At 37.8% G+C, this 18,912-nt stretch overlaps 1 protein-coding gene across 1 annotated transcript in view; it reads right to left on the bottom strand.

Annotated features, from left to right (window-relative positions):
• Positions 1-18,717, bottom strand: part of LOC144957836 (DNA replication ATP-dependent helicase/nuclease DNA2-like) — a 51,850-nt gene extending 33,133 nt beyond the window's left edge. The window contains exons 1-7 of the mRNA XM_078889297.1: positions 18,545-18,717; positions 11,002-11,125; positions 10,153-10,191; positions 6,586-8,687; positions 6,205-6,288; positions 4,510-4,590; positions 2,334-2,495 (exon numbers count right to left, since the gene is read on the bottom strand). Coding sequence (XP_078745423.1) covers positions 2,334-2,495; positions 4,510-4,590; positions 6,205-6,288; positions 6,586-8,687; positions 10,153-10,191; positions 11,002-11,046 — 2,513 coding nt within the window. The 5' untranslated portion in view covers positions 11,047-11,125; positions 18,545-18,717. The remainder of the gene's footprint in view (positions 1-2,333; positions 2,496-4,509; positions 4,591-6,204; positions 6,289-6,585; positions 8,688-10,152; positions 10,192-11,001; positions 11,126-18,544) is intronic.
• Positions 18,718-18,912: the final 195 nt, after the last annotated feature.

The raw sequence follows: 18,912 nt of genomic DNA, 5'->3' as shown, positions 1-18,912 counted from the left end.
AAAAAACGAATTTTTCTATACATGTTATCATGTATTGATTTGTCTTCTGTGTTGGCAAACTACTTTTTTAAAAACTTTGAATCTTTTATCATAAGACTTTGTACAGCTTGGCTGGGTTTTTTTTTAATGAATCAAAAATTGGAAAGACACGAATTCTCTTTCTTTTTATTGTTTTAATCTAAAGGAAAATTTGTCTATAGAGTCTATCTTTACTGTTGCAAATTTAGTGATTGGGGCTAAGCTTTGAGCTAGTGCGGGGCGGTCCTTGGCAAGCTTAAGGACCACGGTCCTACGGTCCTTGGGAAATGAAGACCGCAAGGACCGGTCCTAAGACCGGTCCTTTTCCACATTGAACATTCCTGAGAGACTGTTGGAAATTCGAACCGCTTTGACCTTTGAGAGCGTGGGATCGTTCATTCTTGAACCGTTAAAGACCGCTACACGATGAAAACCGTGGCCTACAGGAGTAAAACACACAGAGTAGTCACACTCATTTCAAATTGTAACCTAATTAGAGAAGAGGGGTGATGCCTTCTTTATTTGCTCACCGTACTTCATTGTTACTTCGATAATTTAATAAAATTTGAAATTTATCCCCATTAACGGAGATAATGGCATCGCCCAAGGCGTTGATCGAGTTGTTCGTGGCGTTGATACACACACGCAACTCCTACCCCCCCCCCCCCCCCCCACCACCACACACATTAGAGGGCAGCGAGCATTGAAGAGTAAGAGAGAGACGTGAAGTTATAATAAGAGGGGGTGGATGAGGTGATAAGAGGGGTCGATGGTGACTTTTCGCCAGATCTAACAAACTCAGCTACCCATTCATTGCTGAGTAGACAGGGATTCAGAAAAAAATCGACTGCACCCGGGATCGATCTCTGGCCCTTTGCGTATAAAGAGAGTGCTCTATCAACTGAGCTATCAGGGTCCCCAAATATTCTATTGGACTTTTTTAAAATTCAGACGTTATAACTGGGTTTTTTGGAAGGAAGAAACTAATGAAACTCATATTATTTGATTAGTAAAAACACCAAACGAAATTTTAATATTATTGTATTATTTTAAATGACAACACTGCGATAGAAAGGAGTGGTGACAAGAGATGGACAAAAGAAAACAAAAAATCGGATTTGCTACTTGCTAGGTTCGACACACACACACACACACACACACACACACACACACAAACACACACATCTTTTGTAGTCACATACATTTCAAACAATAACCCATTAGAGAAGAGGGGTCATGCCTTCACCATAGATCATTGTCATTGCGATCATTATGGTGTAGTAAATTTTGAAATTTACCCCGTATAATGGAATCGTCCAAGGCGTGCGCCTCCTGTTCCCCCCATCTCACACACGAAAGGGCGGTTTGCGGAGTGGAGGTTGGTGGTCGTCTGCCTGTATGGTCGTCTGTGTCGTTGAGTGTATGGCAAAGGGGGATGGGTGCGATTAATTAAGTGGGATGGGTGGTGATTGGTGGAAGATAGGCAACCGAAGCAACGAATCGCTGGGGAAGTAGTAGGCTATGGCGCGAGACCGTAGGACCGTGGTCCTTGCAAGGACCGCCCCGCACTAGTTGAAAGGTGATAAGAAGTGAGGACCGCCGCCGATCTTCCCCTCTGGGACCGGTCTTCGGTTCACAGCTAAAAGACCGTCGGACTGCGGTCCAGACCGGTCTTCAGCGCGGCACTACTTTGAGCCCAAGTAAAAAAAATTAAGATAAGGAGGATAGAAATCAAATCATACCAATTAGTTACCCCCCCCCCCCCCCCCCCCCTCTCTCTCTCTCTCTCTCTCTCTCTCTCTCTCTCTTGATTCGGTTAGAGTAAACTTGAATCCTGCCTGTAAAGTTATAAGATGAGTTCTTCCAATTGTTTTGCTTCTATGGAAGATAAAAGAAACTGCAGAACAGTGCAATTTTAAAGTCGTCAAAAAAGTAATTTTTTAACTCACTCAATCCTAGAGATTTTTGCTACTTTTCAAAATTGAAAAAAATGTTCTAAAAATGAGCATGTGGATAGATAGTTTTAATCAACTAACATTAACCTTCAAAAACTATAAAACATTAGCTTTGATACTACTACGTCTATAATTTGTCTCATAAAAATGTAATAAATACTGCCGCGAAAATTTTTATTCTCTATTGTCTTCTGGCACTTTTCTACTCACTTCATCTCTTGTTGTTACCAACATAAGTGCCTGCTCCACTCACTTTTCTGTAATAAATTGGCATGGGGTAAAAGTAACCAAGGTAAACTACGGATATAGTCGATGTTAGGGTTGAGTGAGTTAAAAATGAAAACAATAAATAAAACCTACTTTCTTGCACAGAACACTGATGAGACAACCGATGTTCCAGAGAGAAGAAGATCAGGAGAGACAACCAAAATTCCTGATTTGTCATTGAGTGTGCATCTATTGTTGTCATCAAATTGGCCAATAATGTTGACCACATCGCCCTCGCAGACTTTTGTGTCAACCCTTTGAAAAGAAAAAAATATTTAGCATCAAATTACAACAAACAAAAAAATCTATAATAAGGGATGATAATGGCAATTTGTCAAAAAGGAGGAAAATGTATCAGTCCATCGGTCAAACTCAAACAAAATCATAACATAAAAAATCATACTTTTGTATATTATATTACTTCTTCTAGTGTACATCTATTCTTAATAGCAGAGATATAACTTACTTTATGTAAAGTTTTTAATGAATTGTCCTTTCCTTACAACGATTTTTTAAAAATACCTTTTATTCAAGAGATTGAAAATTAACTTTTGGTCGGTCAAATGGCCTGAACGTATTAGTTTTTAATTGTTATAACTTTGTTACTGTAGCCCAGTGATTACAGATCAAAGGAAAATGTTTTACAAAGCAAAATCAGCGGAAAATTTCTGAGAAAATCACAAAATCCCGGAATTCCGCTGATCCTCGGAAGAATATCATCACTGTATAATAAATAAAATAAAGAAAGAAGGAGAGAAAGGAAATAGAAGATATGGCAGTTTAATGAGTTGAGTGGATTTTTTTTTTTTTAAAGCTGTCTGCAAGAATTTTCAAAGGCTAGCTTTGATATTGTGTCAACAATGCTGGAATTTACTCATGAAATAGATACAAAAAATCAAAACCAAATTGCATTGTCTTGGGGTTTAAAGAAAAAAAAATAAAAAAAAATTGGAAAACTTGAATTACAACTCTAAAAAGATTCCAGTCTTTTCAACCAAAAGTAACAAGAAATGAAGTGAGTAGGAAAGTGCCAGAAGACAACAGAGAATAAACTCTACCGTATGAGCTACCCACGATCCCAAAAAAAAGTCGCATGAAACCTTAGTTTAACTAGAGCCTTCTCTCCCTGACTTCTTGACGTCACGGGTTCAACACACACAAATGCCACGAAGTTAGCTGGCCAGCATTTAAGCTTATAATAGCCAATATTCTCAACACAGACATGTAACATAGAAATGATTGAGACATTGAATCTGCTCCGGTATTTGGGGTGAATTTTTAATCCACTCCCTTTTTTGAACCAAAAGTAAAGACCCTACCACTGAGCCAATGGCTCATCCTCTCTCCCCCTCTCCCTTTACTTCTCAAATTTGGCAAATTTATACCTAACTAATCAAGGGACCAATAAAAAAAAAAAATTTAAAAAGCAATAAACCCTGTAAGACCAACAAAATCCAGAATTGGAAAATACACATTAGCTCTAATTTTGGAAGAGAAAAAAATGAACAAAAATGAACATAATAGATGACATGTAATAACATTGGCCAAATGAGTCAGATTCAATACCCCCTTTTTCAACCAACATCAAACAAGGTTTGTCAACATGATATTTCTACCTTACTATTACTGCTAAACTGTTACCACAGTTGGCAACACTAAAAACTTGAGCATTTTTTAATTTAAAAATTGAGCTTTTATATAACGCAATATCCATTAAACATGCTCAAAGCGCTTTTTTACAAGGGGTCCCTGACCAACAGCAACACTTAACATGTAGGATGAGTCATGACACCTGTTAAGTGATATTATAACAGACAGATATGTTCGGACAGAGACAACGCTAGTTTAACGACCAGGTATTCATTTTACACCTGAGTACGGTGAGAGAATGCGAGTAAAGAGCCTTTTCCAAGGACTCAACAATGCGCCGAGCAAGGCTCGAGAACCCAAAGTGAGTGTCATACCACAAGATCACATAGCCAAGCAATAGAAGACTGTAGACAACACTAACAGAAGACAAGATAGGTACATAGCAGCTATAACTATAAAAAAGTTTTGTCTCTGTTTTTTGTTTCCATCAAGATTAAATTCACATAAGCTGACATACACATTACACATTATAGACATTTATCTTGACAGGTCGGAAACTGAAGTTTTTTTCTCTGAGTTATCATTGGCTGTTTAGTTGAGCAAGCCAGCAGTTGCAGTAAAAGCTAAATTTAAACTGGATTGATGTTAGTCTAAGTGTGGTATTTCATCCAAATCTTACCAAAATCCTTGCAGAATGCAGAAAAATAATGGAGTCGATTCACTCTCCCCACATAGACTCAGGTGTTTTTCATCATCATTACTGAGGAATAAAAAGAAACATTTTTTACTGAGAATTTATGACATGTTCATGGATGAATGTCCTTTTCTGACGAAGAATTACAATGGAGGGTGACCGAGGGCCTGGCTAAAGGCAGTGACAGATATTGTTAGAGTACTAACTCAAATAAGAACGCCTATCAGGTGACTTGTGCTTAATGAAATGAAAATTTGACTTTATGTGTCCTCAAGGAAAAAACAAAGCATTGGAAAGCATATCAACGTTTTTATTCCGTGGAAATGTACTATACAGATGAAAATATTTACTCTTTTAATACATTTTTTGGGTACATTTACAGATAGGAAATTAAAATTAAAACTTTCAAAGGAAAATGATAAAAATCATAAAATGGAATTAATGATCTTGATCTTTTCTTTTTTTTTTTAAATGTTGATGCTTGACGTCCTAAAAGAATTTGTTATCAGATTATATTTAACTAAATAAACATAGAAAATATTGTCACTACATTTGAATAACCCATCAGTCAAGGTATGATTTTGGGGGTCCCTATCGGTCAGTCGGTAGAGCACTCACTTCACACGGAAAGGGGTCGAGATCGATCCCGAGTGCAGTCGAGAAATTTTTCTGACCCCTGTCCACCCAGCAGTGTTTGGATAGCTGGGTCTGTTGGATCTGGTGGAAAGTACTGTGCGATAGACTAGCATCCTACCCAAAGGGTTGCAAGCAATTGATATTGTATCTTTTCACGCTACAGAAACTGGGATAAACTCCGGCTCCATGGGCCCAATGACTCTGAAAGACTACAAGGTATGATTTTGCTCTTTAACATAAAAAGTGTTTCTTTACCGTCCCCACCAAGACTATTGTAACAGCAATGCAACTCAAGCTTCAACAAAGCAAGACTCGCATTGCTGTTACCAATCTCTTGATGAAAACGAGGGGGGTTCAAGCAGTCCGGCAATAAAATCTGGGCGATTATCTTTTTAAAAAACTGCCTGCATCATCAAAAGGCAGGATCTGTCTTGGAATCATAAAGGTGGAGATGACTGGGGAGGGCATGAAATTTTTGGTAGTAAAACTAATAAATAGAGGTGCCTAAATGAGTCAATAAAATGGAGATAAAGATAAAGGGAGTAAATCTGACTCATGAATGAACAACACAAAACAAACGACATTTCGGACTTTGGCCTTTCTCAAGTAAACACAAAATACATATATATATTTATACTAGATTGTCATAATAATATAGGCGAAAATTGTAAATGTGTGTGTGTGTGTGTGTGTGTGTGTGTGTGTGAGAGAGAGAGAGAGAGAGAGGAGAGAGAGAGAGAGAGAGAGAAAGAGAAAGAAGAGAGAGGAGAAAGAGGAGAGAGAGAGAGAGAGAGAGAGAGAGAGAGAGAGAGAGAGAGAGAGAGAGAGAGATTTTTGGCAATGGAGCACATGGAAACCATTGGAAAAGATGGACAAGGGAAGAATCAGATGGTGAAAGGATAATCAAAGAAAGGTCTTAGGCTCGGTCTGGGGTTATTGGCTTAAGTCAACTCAAGTCATTAAAGAGCTTAAGGAACTAACTTTAATAAAAATGAATTCTGTAGCACAATCTTGATCACCCGTTTTAATGAAAAGAAATTTTACCTGTCATAAGTGACATCCTTAACTATAAACCTTTGCCACAGATCAGAGAATCGAAATTCAGATTTGAAGGATGATGTTGGCCTCCTGTAATGTTAAATTAACGATGGTGATATTATTATATTTGTTTTGTCAAATTAACAATATCACAGATTATGATAATTTAGACATAAAATAGAAAAATAAAAGGCTGTCAAAATGTGATATTTTTACACAATTATTACATTCAAAATTAGTTTTAAAAAGCTGTTAGAGTAAAATTTCTAACAATAACAAATAAAGGTTAATAAAGCTAAATTTATCATAATAGTCCACTGGTCTACATACACACGTGGAACATTGGGTCAAACTCAAACTAAATAACACTTTAAAAAACCCACTTACCCTTTTGGCACTTTAAAGGGAGATAAAGCACCAAAACTACTGGTCAGATCCTTATGCCCTGCTTGTTTCTTTCCAGAGTCTCCATTTGTTTCATCATCCAGTTCAGCAAGCAGAAGCATATCTGAATCTGAACAATTCAATAAACCATGTTCATCAGTAATTCCTTGTTTCTTCTTTGTTATAACAACATCATTAGAGACTGCCAAATCACTCTTGAAAACACCAGTATCTTCATCTTCATGATTGTCGCACAGCAACTTGCCATTCCTCTTTGATGCAGGAGCAAAGTTAGCGTTTGTTTCCTCTGGCAAATCCATACCTAGAGATAGGAACACATCATCGCTTGGCAAAGTCAAAACTGATGATGTATTTTCAGACATGCTGTGTTCAGTAAAATTTAAAGAACTCGCACTCGCAGCTATTGTTGACTTCATTTTCTTAGATCTGTTCGGAGATTTGCAAGATTTCACATTATTTCCGGATGAGTTCAAGCCCTGCATCAGTTCATCAAGCAAATCATCATCCTTCAGAGTTGTGGTCGTTTTGGATTCAATTTTCATCACTCCTTTCCATCCCAAAGCTTCTGCTTTTTTCACAGTAAATTTAGATGGTTTGGTTTTCTGAGGAACTGAAGGAGTGGAATTCTTATTGCCATCAAAACTATTATCAATTCCCAACAGTTCAATGTTAAAATCACTGTACGATTTGGATGTTAAACTTCTTTTTGCCTCATTTGACCCCGCAGCTTTCTTTGGAGATAATGGAATATCGTACAGTGTATTATAGTCTACATCTGAATCTTTCTGAGCCTCAGAAGAACTAGAATCGTTTGTGGTTTTCTCAATTTTAGCTTCAGGTTTTGTGCTTAAATTCAAATTCCTTTTTACTTTCTCTACACCATTGTCATCCATAGATATGTCAAAGTCTATGTCCATCATTGATGTTAACTGTCCTGAAAGACGCTTTGATGCAGGAGAAAGCCCAGACTTGGCCATACGTTTGACCATAACCAAGTCAGCCAAATCAGACTGATGATAAATCTTTGTCGGTGTGTGTTTAGATGTCATTTCATTCTCAGTCTTTGCATTCCTGTTAGAACCCACGCCGGCATCAGCCTCTTCATCACAAGATTTGGGTTTGTCATCATTTTTTTCTGATCCCTCACAAAATTTGGTTTTTGGAAGAAGAGAAACGAATTGGTTAGGATCAGTCATTCTGTCGGTGGATTGCGATTCTTGTATACATATTCCATCACATTGAGCATCTTTATGAATATTTCCAAAATCACCAACATTTTTCTGTGCCAAACTAATTATTGCAGTCTCTTTTCCCAAATCATTTTGAATAGGCTTAGTTGAATCAGGACTGGAAACTATATCATTACTGTCCAAAATTTTATCTGTAAAACAATTATTTGATTTTGTAACATCTGAAGAATTAAAACTTACTGACACCGGACCTATTGTTTTATTCACTTTTCTCTTGGGATTCAATCTCTGTTCTGCAGGTTTTAAATCGGGCTGTTTGGTAACAAGGTGAAAAGGGCGTAAAAAGCTCCTCCCACCTTGTTTACCCTTAAACTTCATTCGACCACCCCCACTGTCCACATTTGGTGTGTTGTAAATTACATCTGGGCTAGAGGCTCTTTCTGTGTCTTGTATTTCTTTTGAAGGTGTTATTGTAGTGATGTTGTCCAGAGGCATTTTAGCTTTTTGCTCTATATCCTTGGGACATTTTGGATATTTGTCGTTATCTATATTCTGTAAAGATTTTGATAGCAATGTATTTGGTGCCTCATCAATTTCATCCTCTTTACTATTTCTGCCACCTTCATTGTCAACTGACGTAACGCAATTGTCTCGACTTGCAATATCAAATTCTTTTCCTTTCTGGGGGGTGTCATTATCGTCATCAACACAAATAATTTCCTTGCCATTGAAAAGAGTTAATGAATCTACAGATCTGACGGCTCCTCCTCTTGAAGTGGAGGATAAAGAAGATATTTTATTATTACTGTGGCTCGACTCATGACTAAAGGCCTTCTTTGATTCTGTAATTGAAGTAAAAAGCTTGCTGGAGTCTTGTTTATTGGCAGGCTTATTCTGAAAAAAATAAAAATAAATACAATTAAATACTTGGATAAAAGGAATGACTCATAAAATGTTGGACAAATTGACTTTGTTCTTGTAGAAAATAAATATATAAAAAGTGCTAATCATCACAGATTCTGAGGAGGATCTTTAAGGTACTAAAAATTTGAAAATTCCAGGGAAATATGCGTGAAATTTTTGTCAACTCAGATAACGCTCTTCCATTTACTAGTTGTGCAGCTATTCAATAGAAGAATTTATCCTTCTATTTACATAACTAGAGTTGATCCCTGTTTCTGTAGAATGAAATATAGAATGAAATCATTTGCTACAATGCTATCATTTGGTCAATGACACAACACTCTGAACCCAGAGACTAAATCACAGATGGGAGAAATGAGAGATTTTGTCAAGTGCTCAATATTTACAATGCTGCCAACCCTAGCCCATGAAAATGTGTACAACGGAGATCCAAAATGAGTAAGATTTTGAAAAAATATGTACAATCCTTCAAAAACGATAATTAGCCCTAAATTTGATAATGGCTAATAAGATCATACTAGCAATATTATCATTGATAATTTAAATTAATGAATAAACTTACTTTTTATAGACAATAAATAGCATCTTCTTCCAGAATCCATTTATAAATCCGATATGACCAACCAATAAAATACTATAATATTGACCTCCCTCATATGAACGTCCAAGTCAGCAAACAGATTAAAGTGTTTAAGTACACTAAAAGAGTCTATGATTGTTAAAAATACTTAATAAAAATTTAAAAATATGTACACACCTAAGCAAATTCTGTACATAAGATTGGCACCACTGCCTTTAAATTGAAGAACCAGTTGAGCCCTATTAATTATTCTTCAACTTGCACTGACAGTTGATTAAATTGAGCTTTTATATAGCGCAATATCCACCAAACATGGTCAAAGTGCTTTACAAGGGGTCCCTGGCCAACAGCAACACTTAACACGTAGGACGGGACAGGACGCCTGTTAGGCGATATTCAATTTTTTCGGACAGAGACAACGCTGTTAACGGCCAGGTACTAATTTTGCACCTGAGTGCGGTGAGAGAATTTGAGTAAAGAGCCTTTTCCAAGAACTCAACTATGCGTCGAGCAAGGCTCGAACCCAGGACCTTCTGATCTGAAAGCATGTTTTACCGCAAGACCACATAGCCACACTGGGACAGTTGATAGTTATAGCTCATTCTTAAAATGATTTAGAGAAAAGGTTGAAAGGAAATTGCTCTTGTGCTCTCTATGCCTTGTTTTTACTTATTAAGAATATAATTTTATTGTATTGCCCTGACTGAAATTATAAATTCTCCAGGTAGAAATTAATTTATGGTAGGAAATAAAATTCTTGTAATTTGTTGTAAATTAAAAATGTAGGTAAATTAAATATAGGACTATATGCTTTCACTTTCATACGGGTATCAAAAGAATTCTATATTGACTCACTTCAAAAAAGGAAGAAATCTTTCTTTGCTGCTTATCATCCTGTGTAAAACAATAATTGAAATAAAAAAGAAAAGAGGGAAAAACATCAGTATCATTCCAATCAGCCTAAAAAGAAGGTGAAGTAGAAAAGTGATATAAGAATGTGGAAATACCATATGATAAATAAATTTTTTAAAATAAATAATAATTTCCTTTATTCATCCCATAGGGGAAATTTGTCTCTAGGGTCTATTCCAAGGGAAGACTGGAACAACCCAGGCGTCAGCCGCAGTGCAGCGCAAATTGAGCTAGGGCTAGGTGACTTGCTCAAGGCAACACAACGCAGCGGCAGGCGATCGAACTTGGTACCCTTCGGGTACGAAGCAAAGACCGTACCGCTGAGCCACGCTGCCTCCATTATATAAAAATAATTATTTGGTTTTTAATGTAAGTGAGAAAAGCAGAAAGAGAGTTTTTCTTGCTTCCCAAGTACATAAGTGGAAAACCTACATACATATATATATATATATATATAATATATATATATATATATATATATATATATATATATTATATATATAATTAGTCATTTTAAATTTAAGTTATATATATAACTCTGAGGTCATGATAAAATATCCCAGTATCTCCAGTAGGATATAAATCTGTGGCCTCCAAACCCAAAGAATGACTAACCAATACACAATACAAAAGACAAACTCAAACTCTGACCATTATGGACAGTCAGACAAGACTAAAAACTTCTTTTCTACACTTTTTTATAGATAATTGTAACTTGGTTTAATCGAATTAAAAAAAAAAAAAAATTTAATTTTTAATATTAATATGTGCAACATAATATGCCAAACTCACTTTTGTCTTGCCATCAAAAGTCTTTTTCCTGGATAATTTACCCATGTTTGCAGTCAGGAAAACTTATTAAGAGTCGGGGGATGACAGATTTAGTAACTGGAACATGTTGATCGTAGATGCATACCTGGTGGATAGAACAATAGGATCAACTAAAGGTAAACAAAAATTATTGTCCTTCAACTTCTTGTTGATTTTGTGTGTGTGTGAGTGAGTGTAAGTGATTGGAATTAATACAGTGCAGAGTGTTTATATCGACAAACCATCAAAGTTCAGTTTTTGTTGTTGTTTTCTTATTTTTCGCTATAAAACATTAGTAAATAAAGGATTTCGTATATCGACATAAATTGGTGCTGTTCTCTTAGCAGACACACCTCACATTATCAGTTCTTGTAGCAAACCTCCCACTCTACAACCACGCGTTTCTGTTCTAGTAGCAGACCTACCACCTCGACATTTCCACTCTGCGTTTATACAGGCTTGAGACTGTCAACGGCCGCATTAATGTTTGGGTGTCCTACAAAGAAAAAAATTCTGATTAATAGTCTGTCCTAAAATTATAGTTTGCGCATGTACAACATTTCCTCTGCAATTAAACAGGCTTGAGACTGTCCACAAGGATCACCACATGCGTTGATATCTGTCAACAAGGCTGGATCCATCAAAAATGTTGTAGCAGCTTCCTCAGTCGGGATGAGGGTAGTGTAGAAGTGTTTCAAATGCATCTTGATAGTTGATAGTTGTTGTGATTGAATAAAATGCAGAAAAACAAGCTCGCTTATTATATTATGCCTCTTGTCCAAAGTTCATTAGCCAACCAAAACCTTCTTCATAATCTTTCCATATATGGTCGTTATGCGCAAACAATTGAAAACCCAATCTTGAAAGTGAAAGCTGGTTAATATCAAACACCCATTTCTTATATATCCAGATATGGTCATAATGCCGGCATGTAATATGTATCGATTAAAGGTTAAATCATGAACATCACACAACTAGACGCATCTATCAGCTATTGTTTTTTTCTAAACATTGTCGAGATGAGGGGCAATAGGTAGGCCCTCATCTGCCAATCACAAAAAAAAGGCACGTAGGTCCATACCTGTCAATCACAAAGGCAAGTAGACCATTTAAGATATGGTCGGTCTGTTCGAGAACGGCACCAATAAATATTCCAGAAGAAGATCATGTTGACATTGCGATATATCTATAAAGATAAGAACAGCAAAAGTTTTACCCAGTCAATACAAGGCATAATAGTGACAGCCTTATTAGATTAAGATTAGTATTAAGTAATAAGGGGCAGAATCTGGAATATTTTGTCATTTAAAAAAAACATAAGCAAGGAAGAATAAGGGAGGACTTCTGTAGTTTCATAGCACCTAAAGAGGAGATTTTTCTACGCCCCCCCCCCCTTTCAACCCTAACTAGAGATACTATATCCTGATGAAACATGTTTGTCATCACTTGCAAAATAAAAACTGATGGGAAACACAGTAACATAATGGCGTCGACTCAGCAAATTGTTTTTGAAATAAGAAAAAACACAGCACGTATAACAATGAAGGGGTCTCAATAGCTTAGTTGGTAGAGTTAGAGCACGCACTTCACAAACAAAGGGATCAAGATCAATCCCAGGTGCAGTCAAGATTTTTTTCTGACCCCCCTGTCCACCCAGCAGAGATAAGGTTGCTGGGGCTGTTAGATCTGGCAGTAGTACTTTGCAATAGACTAGCGTCCCATCCAAAGGGTAGCACTGCACACAAGTGCTATTGTCCGTTTCACACTATAGAAACCGGGATAAACTCCGGCTCCATGGGCCTGGTGGCTCTACTCTGAAGGACTTTTTTATCTTTATTTTAATAGAAATGAAACTTATCTTAAATTTAAATAAATAGTAATATTTATTGGGCATTGCAACTGAATCAAATACCAAAATCGCTAAAAACTAAAAAATATAATATAATAAAGGCCAGCTCCATTTCTCCGAACGCTCAGGAAAATAAACTTGAACTCATAAGACAGATTTAGTAACTGTAATCTTCTCCTCCTTCTTCTTCTTCTTGAGCGTCTAGAGCTCATATTGCATGAGATGGCAGTATATAAATGTACACTATTATTATCCAGCAACATCAAAACATAATTGCGTTCGGCTATTAGACCTGCAAAGTATGTGGATCTGGGTATGGTCATACATTTTGACGACTTAATTCCCATCTATTCTCGTGAACATATCTTGCTGTCCTGTCGCCTGCAACAATGCTTTTCTGTGGGCCTCCCTTATGGATGACCATTGGTGGATAGGATCTTAGTAGTGAGACTTGGACTGAGTGTAAACAAGATAGATTTGAATTTTCAAAATGGCTGACTTAAACATTCAACTGTGAAAGCGTATAGTATACAAGACTTCAAACTCATTAGTGATTTTAGGAACTGTGTGGGTTTTTGAAAGGAATTTATTTGAGAATACTGTGAGTACATTTGGACTTGTGCGTCAGATTGATCAGCGGACTGCCTGTACTCAAGTCCAAGATGAGTGCTATCCCTAAGACAAGAAGTGGAAGCAGAAGCGGCAGTGAGAATCGCAATCACATTAAACCTTCCAAGGACAGCAATGGAGTTGATTTGAAAGTGGAACCTGTCAAAAGTAAACAAGCTTCTGACAATGAGACTGATTTTCATATATGTATCCTGTGCGATAAAAAATTTACAGAGCAATCAGATAGCCTTTTGCAGTGTGATAGATGTGATGGTTGGGCATGTACTGGTTGTCTGAACATGTCACCCGAGACGTACTGTGCCATTGCAAGGCCAGACCTTCGATGGTTCTGTGAATATTGTGTGCAACCAGCGCTGCTCTCAGTAAAAACAGATAAAGCCATTGAGGATAAGTGCAGTGAATTTCTTGGAGCTGTAGAAGCTAGAATTTCAAATATTGAATCTGAACTCACACACAAAGCTTCAATAGTGGATCTCAAAAAGTTGGAAAATAATCTGAAGTCACTGGAGGAGAAAATAGGCAAGCTATCAAGCACGCAAAATGAAGTTGAAACAAAGATTGATGAAGCCACTGCAAATTTAGCATCTGACGGTGTCAAAGAGATGGCTGAACGTGAAGCACGAAAAAACAATCTAATTGTGTTCAATGTTCCGGTTCACAAATGTGATGATCCTGAAGCTCGCAAGGAGGAGGATGCCAAATATTTTCAGAAGCTTTGTAGACAGGGTCTAGAGACTGAGACAGGAGTTGAGTACAGGAAGATTGTCAGATTAGGGAAAAAGAATGACGATAATAGACCTATGAAGATCATATTAATTAACAGTGATCAAGTATCACAAATCCTAAAAGCAGCGAAGAACCTTGGATCAAAGCCTGAGTTTAAACAAATGAGTATTGGACGTGATCGTACCCCTTTAGAAAGAGAAGAATCGCGAGCTCTTGTCAAGCTAAAACAACAGAAGCAAGCCGAATCAGACAGAAACGGGGAGAAGGCCAGATGGGTCATAAGACATATGAAAATAGTAAACGCCTTCAGGGATACACCAACAGCGGTTATCCTCAACCCGGGCAAGGACAGGATGGAATAGGACGTCCAAAATCAATGCTAAAATGCGTGTGTACAAATGTAGATACTTTGTTAAACAAGCGTTTAGAGTTGTCTCATTTTCTTTTACATGAGCAGCCAGATATTCTCTTTGTATCAGAAGTTTTACCAAAACATTTTAAGTGGGCTGTACAGAAAGCTGAAGTTGACATGGATGGTTATTGTTCATTTTCTAATTGTTTTGACAACCAAATTAACGGTCACAGGGGTATCATCATTTATGTGAAAGAGGAGATAGGTGCACAAGAAATCACCCTGACACCTGACCAAAAGTTAGCTAATGAGAGTGTTTGGATCGAAGTGAAAGTGAGGGATGGTGAAAAATTACTAGCTGGATGTGCGTATAGGTCTCCAACTAGTTCCCCAGAGAACACCAGAAGTTGTATCAGACTATGAGTACATTTAAGTTGAAATACTATCTTTACCACGTGTATCGTTATTGTAATATTTAATCAAAGATTTATGGCATCACTAATTAATATTAAGGGCATTCAAAGGATCTTATCCTATTTTGCCCTATACCACATGTTATGTTATGCTGGACCTTACTAAGGATAGGGCATATGTATTAATCACCGGTGACTTCAATCAACCAGATGTTGATTGGGTAAATGAGACAGCCTCAGGCAACAAAGCATTAGAATTCTTAGAGTTCTATAGAGACTCTTTCCTCTATCAGCATGTTAAGTCGCCAACGCATTTTCGAGGGGATCAGAAACCAACACTCATAGACCTTGTTTTATCATCTGAAGAGAGCATGGTGAAAAATTTGACTCATAACGCTCCCCTTGGCAAAAGTCATCATCATGTTTTAGCTTTTAACTTTGTGTGTAGCACAAAAATTGAAGTAAAGAAAGAAAGACGGTATAACTACAAAAAAGCTGACTTTGATAAACTGAGAAAGTGCGTGAATGACAGCAATTTACTTGCCAAAATTCAGGATAAGGATGCAAATGATACATGGAACTGCATCAAAAAGACTGTAGAAACTGCAACTGAGGAATGTATTCCTAAAAGTGGATCAGGGCCTGCAGGCAAACGCAAGACACCTGTCTGGTGGAGTGAGATGGCTATGTCTAAGTTACGTAATAAGAAAAAGACATACAAGAAATACTTGGGAACACTAGACCAGAAAGACTGGTAGCCTACACAAGAGCCAGGAACCAAGCAAAAGCGGCGTGCCGGAAAGCAGTTCTAGACTATGAAAAGTCTATAGCGCAAGATGCGAAAAATAATCCAAAGGCATTCTTCTCCTATGCTAAGAGTAAGATGAAAGTGCAAGAAGGCCTAGCCGACCTCAAGGACAGTGACGGTAAACTTGTGTCAGCTGACAAAGATAAGGCAAACCTCCTCAATACATTTTTCTGTAGTGTATTTACAAACGAGAGAGTGAGGGATATTCCTGATTGTGAAAAATCTGAAGTTGACTCTTCTCTTAGTGACATTATATTCACTTGTAAAGATGTGTGGAATAAGCTTAAAAATTTAGGCTCCTCGAAATCCTCTGGCCCTGATGGGTTACACCCATGTGTACTAAAAGAACTGGCAGAACAGCTAGCAGAACCCTTAGCAAAGTTGTTCAACAAGTCACTTAGGGAAGGGAAGCTGCCCAGCATCTGGAAAGATGCAAATGTAACTCCACTTTTTAAAAAGGGTGAGAAGAGCAAAGCAAGTAACTATCGTCCGGTATCATTAACGTGTGTGATTTGCAAAATAATGGAATCCGTGATTAGGGACAAAGTAGTCAAATACTTAATGGAACAAAAGTTGCTGTCTGAGTATCAACACGGTTTTATATCAAAACGCTCATGTACCACTAATTTGTTAGCTGCTCTCGACTCTTGGACTAGGTATTTGGACAGTGGCATACCTGTTGATGTAGTGTACCTTGATTTCGCCAAAGCATTTGACAGTGTTCCACATCAACGCCTTATTAAGAAACTTGGATCATATGGCATCAGTTCATGTTTGCTAGCTTGGATCTCAGATTTCCTGATTGGGAGAAGACAGCGTGTTAGGGTGAACGGCAGTTTTTCGGACTGGGCACCAGTATCGAGTGGTGTTTCGCAGGGAAGCTGCCTCGGTCCAGTTTTGTTTGTAATATTTATTAACGATCTTCCAGACGTTGTGGACTCTCTCTGCCAAATGTATGCAGATGACACTAAGGTGTTCTCTAGAGTAGACAAGGTAGAGTTCATAACTCAGCTCCAAAGTGATCTTGACAGCTTGGTACAGTGGGCTGATAAATGGCAGCTTAGGTTTAATGCAGACAAGTGCCATGTCTTGCACTGGGGATATAGAAACCCGCACCATCAGTACACAATGAGAAATCATGACTCTAGCGAGACTGTCATACTTCAGCCTACTGAAGAGGAAAAAGATTTAGGTGTGTTAGTAGATCAGGAACTGAAGTTCTCTAAGCACATAGAAACCCAAGTAAATAAAGCAAACAGAATCGTTGGCCTCATTAGGAGGTCGTTCACTCATATTGATAGAGATAACATGAGACAATTGTTCACTGCACTTGTACGTCCCCACTTGGAATTTGGCAATGTAGCATGGGCACCACGACTACAGAAAAACAAAGACCTCATAGAAAGTGTTCTAAGACGCGCAACTCGGGTCATTCCGGGATTCAAAGATCTAGAATACACAGAAAGACTGAAAAAGATAAGAATACCTAGCATGCAGTATAGGAGAGACAGAGGAGACCTAATTGAAGCGTACAAATACACACATAATTTACACTATGTTAGCACGAGCCCTCTAAATCTTGATTCCACCAGCACCACCAGAGGACACAGATTCAAACTCTCCAAAGAAAGGTGTTCTCTAAACCTTAGGCAGAACTTTTTCTCAGTTAGGGTAGTCGACAAATGGAACCGCCTGCCTGCAACAGTTGTCGATGCCCCTTCATTGCAGGCATTCAAGTGCCGTCTTGATGCTCATTGTGAAACAGAAAAATACTGTTTGTAAAGTTAAATTCAGACACCTCCTTCCACTATGTGGCATGCCCAGTTTTGAGAGACTTGAATTATATACGTTCACGAATGCACAAGAGCAGATAAAAGGCTGTAAAAGCCTACATAAATCTGGACTTATATCATATCATATCATATCATAACTCTATTTCTCCAAATGGTCGGCTAGCCGCCAGTAGCTGATGGGTTACGGACACGAGGTCAATGCAAAAGTAAAAGCTCAAACAGAGTGGACAGGGAATTCTCATGAATCATCAAGCTAGCGTTTTTTAGGCATATATTGTTTTATCAAAAAGTTGTGCTATGGCGACTACTCTATATGGTGCTTTCACATTTGCACTTCGCGCTGCACTATCAAAGAGAGAACAGAAATTAGCCAAAGTCTCAAGACGGGAACAGAGGTTGAAAGACAGCACAAACTCAAGATAGAAGTCTAACAGAAAGAGGGAATAATATACAGAGCGCCCAAGCACTGGCAAAAGAAAACCCCCAAAAATTCATACACATTCACTTCACCCGTTCACACAGACACTCTCGCAAATAACAAAAAAAAAAACATCTTGAGAACGGAAACCGTTAGGAGAAACAGATCCCATCATGTTTATTTTCCATAGCATTCGGAGAAATAGTACTCGGGGACCCAAATAATTTAGGGGTTTTGGGAGGGGGGAAACTTTTTTAAAAAATAATTTTGGGGGTTTGGGAGGGGGGAAACTTTTTTTTTTTAGTCTCTCCCCTCCCAAACCCCCTACTCTAGACTTTTTTTGTTTAAGTTTCCCCCCTCCCAAACTCCCAAAATTATTTGGGTCCCCGAGTTTGCGGTAGTACCATGACTATGTATGGTATGTATGACGACTACTATGATGATGTGAAACTTATCATCATAAGTCTTATTTATAACTTATGTGTGTCTGAACATGGACCCAGAATTATTAAAGTTCAAATTTAACCTATGATTACCCGACTGAAATGATATTTGCATCACTCCTTATTCATTTTTTAAAGAGGGAAACTAAAAGGCTAGGATTTGGATTCGTTGTCAGTCATTCAATCAGACTACACTACAAACAATAAATATGGTCACTCAGTTTTGCAGTTTACGTTGTTGTAAGTTTCGGTTTCGTCTAGCGCGCGCTCCTTCCTGACAACCGGCCATGAACTATGAACTATGAACTGCTCATCTTATAATGAAAGATTCGCTTTTTACTTTAGTTAAAATTTCTTTTCGAATCGAAGTGATTATTCGACCGTGTGTGTGTGTGTGTGTGTGTGTGTGTGTGTGTGTGTGTGTGTGTGTGTGTTTGGGGGGGGGGGGGGGGAGTCATACG

This window comes from Berghia stephanieae, chromosome 12, assembly GCF_034508935.2.
Source record: "Berghia stephanieae isolate SIO BIC M18660-M18661 chromosome 12, UCSD_Bste_1.3, whole genome shotgun sequence".
Lineage (NCBI taxonomy): Eukaryota > Metazoa > Mollusca > Gastropoda > Nudibranchia > Aeolidiidae > Berghia > Berghia stephanieae.
Note: the sequence above shows the minus strand (reverse complement) of the source record. Positions and strands in the feature narration are given on the sequence as shown.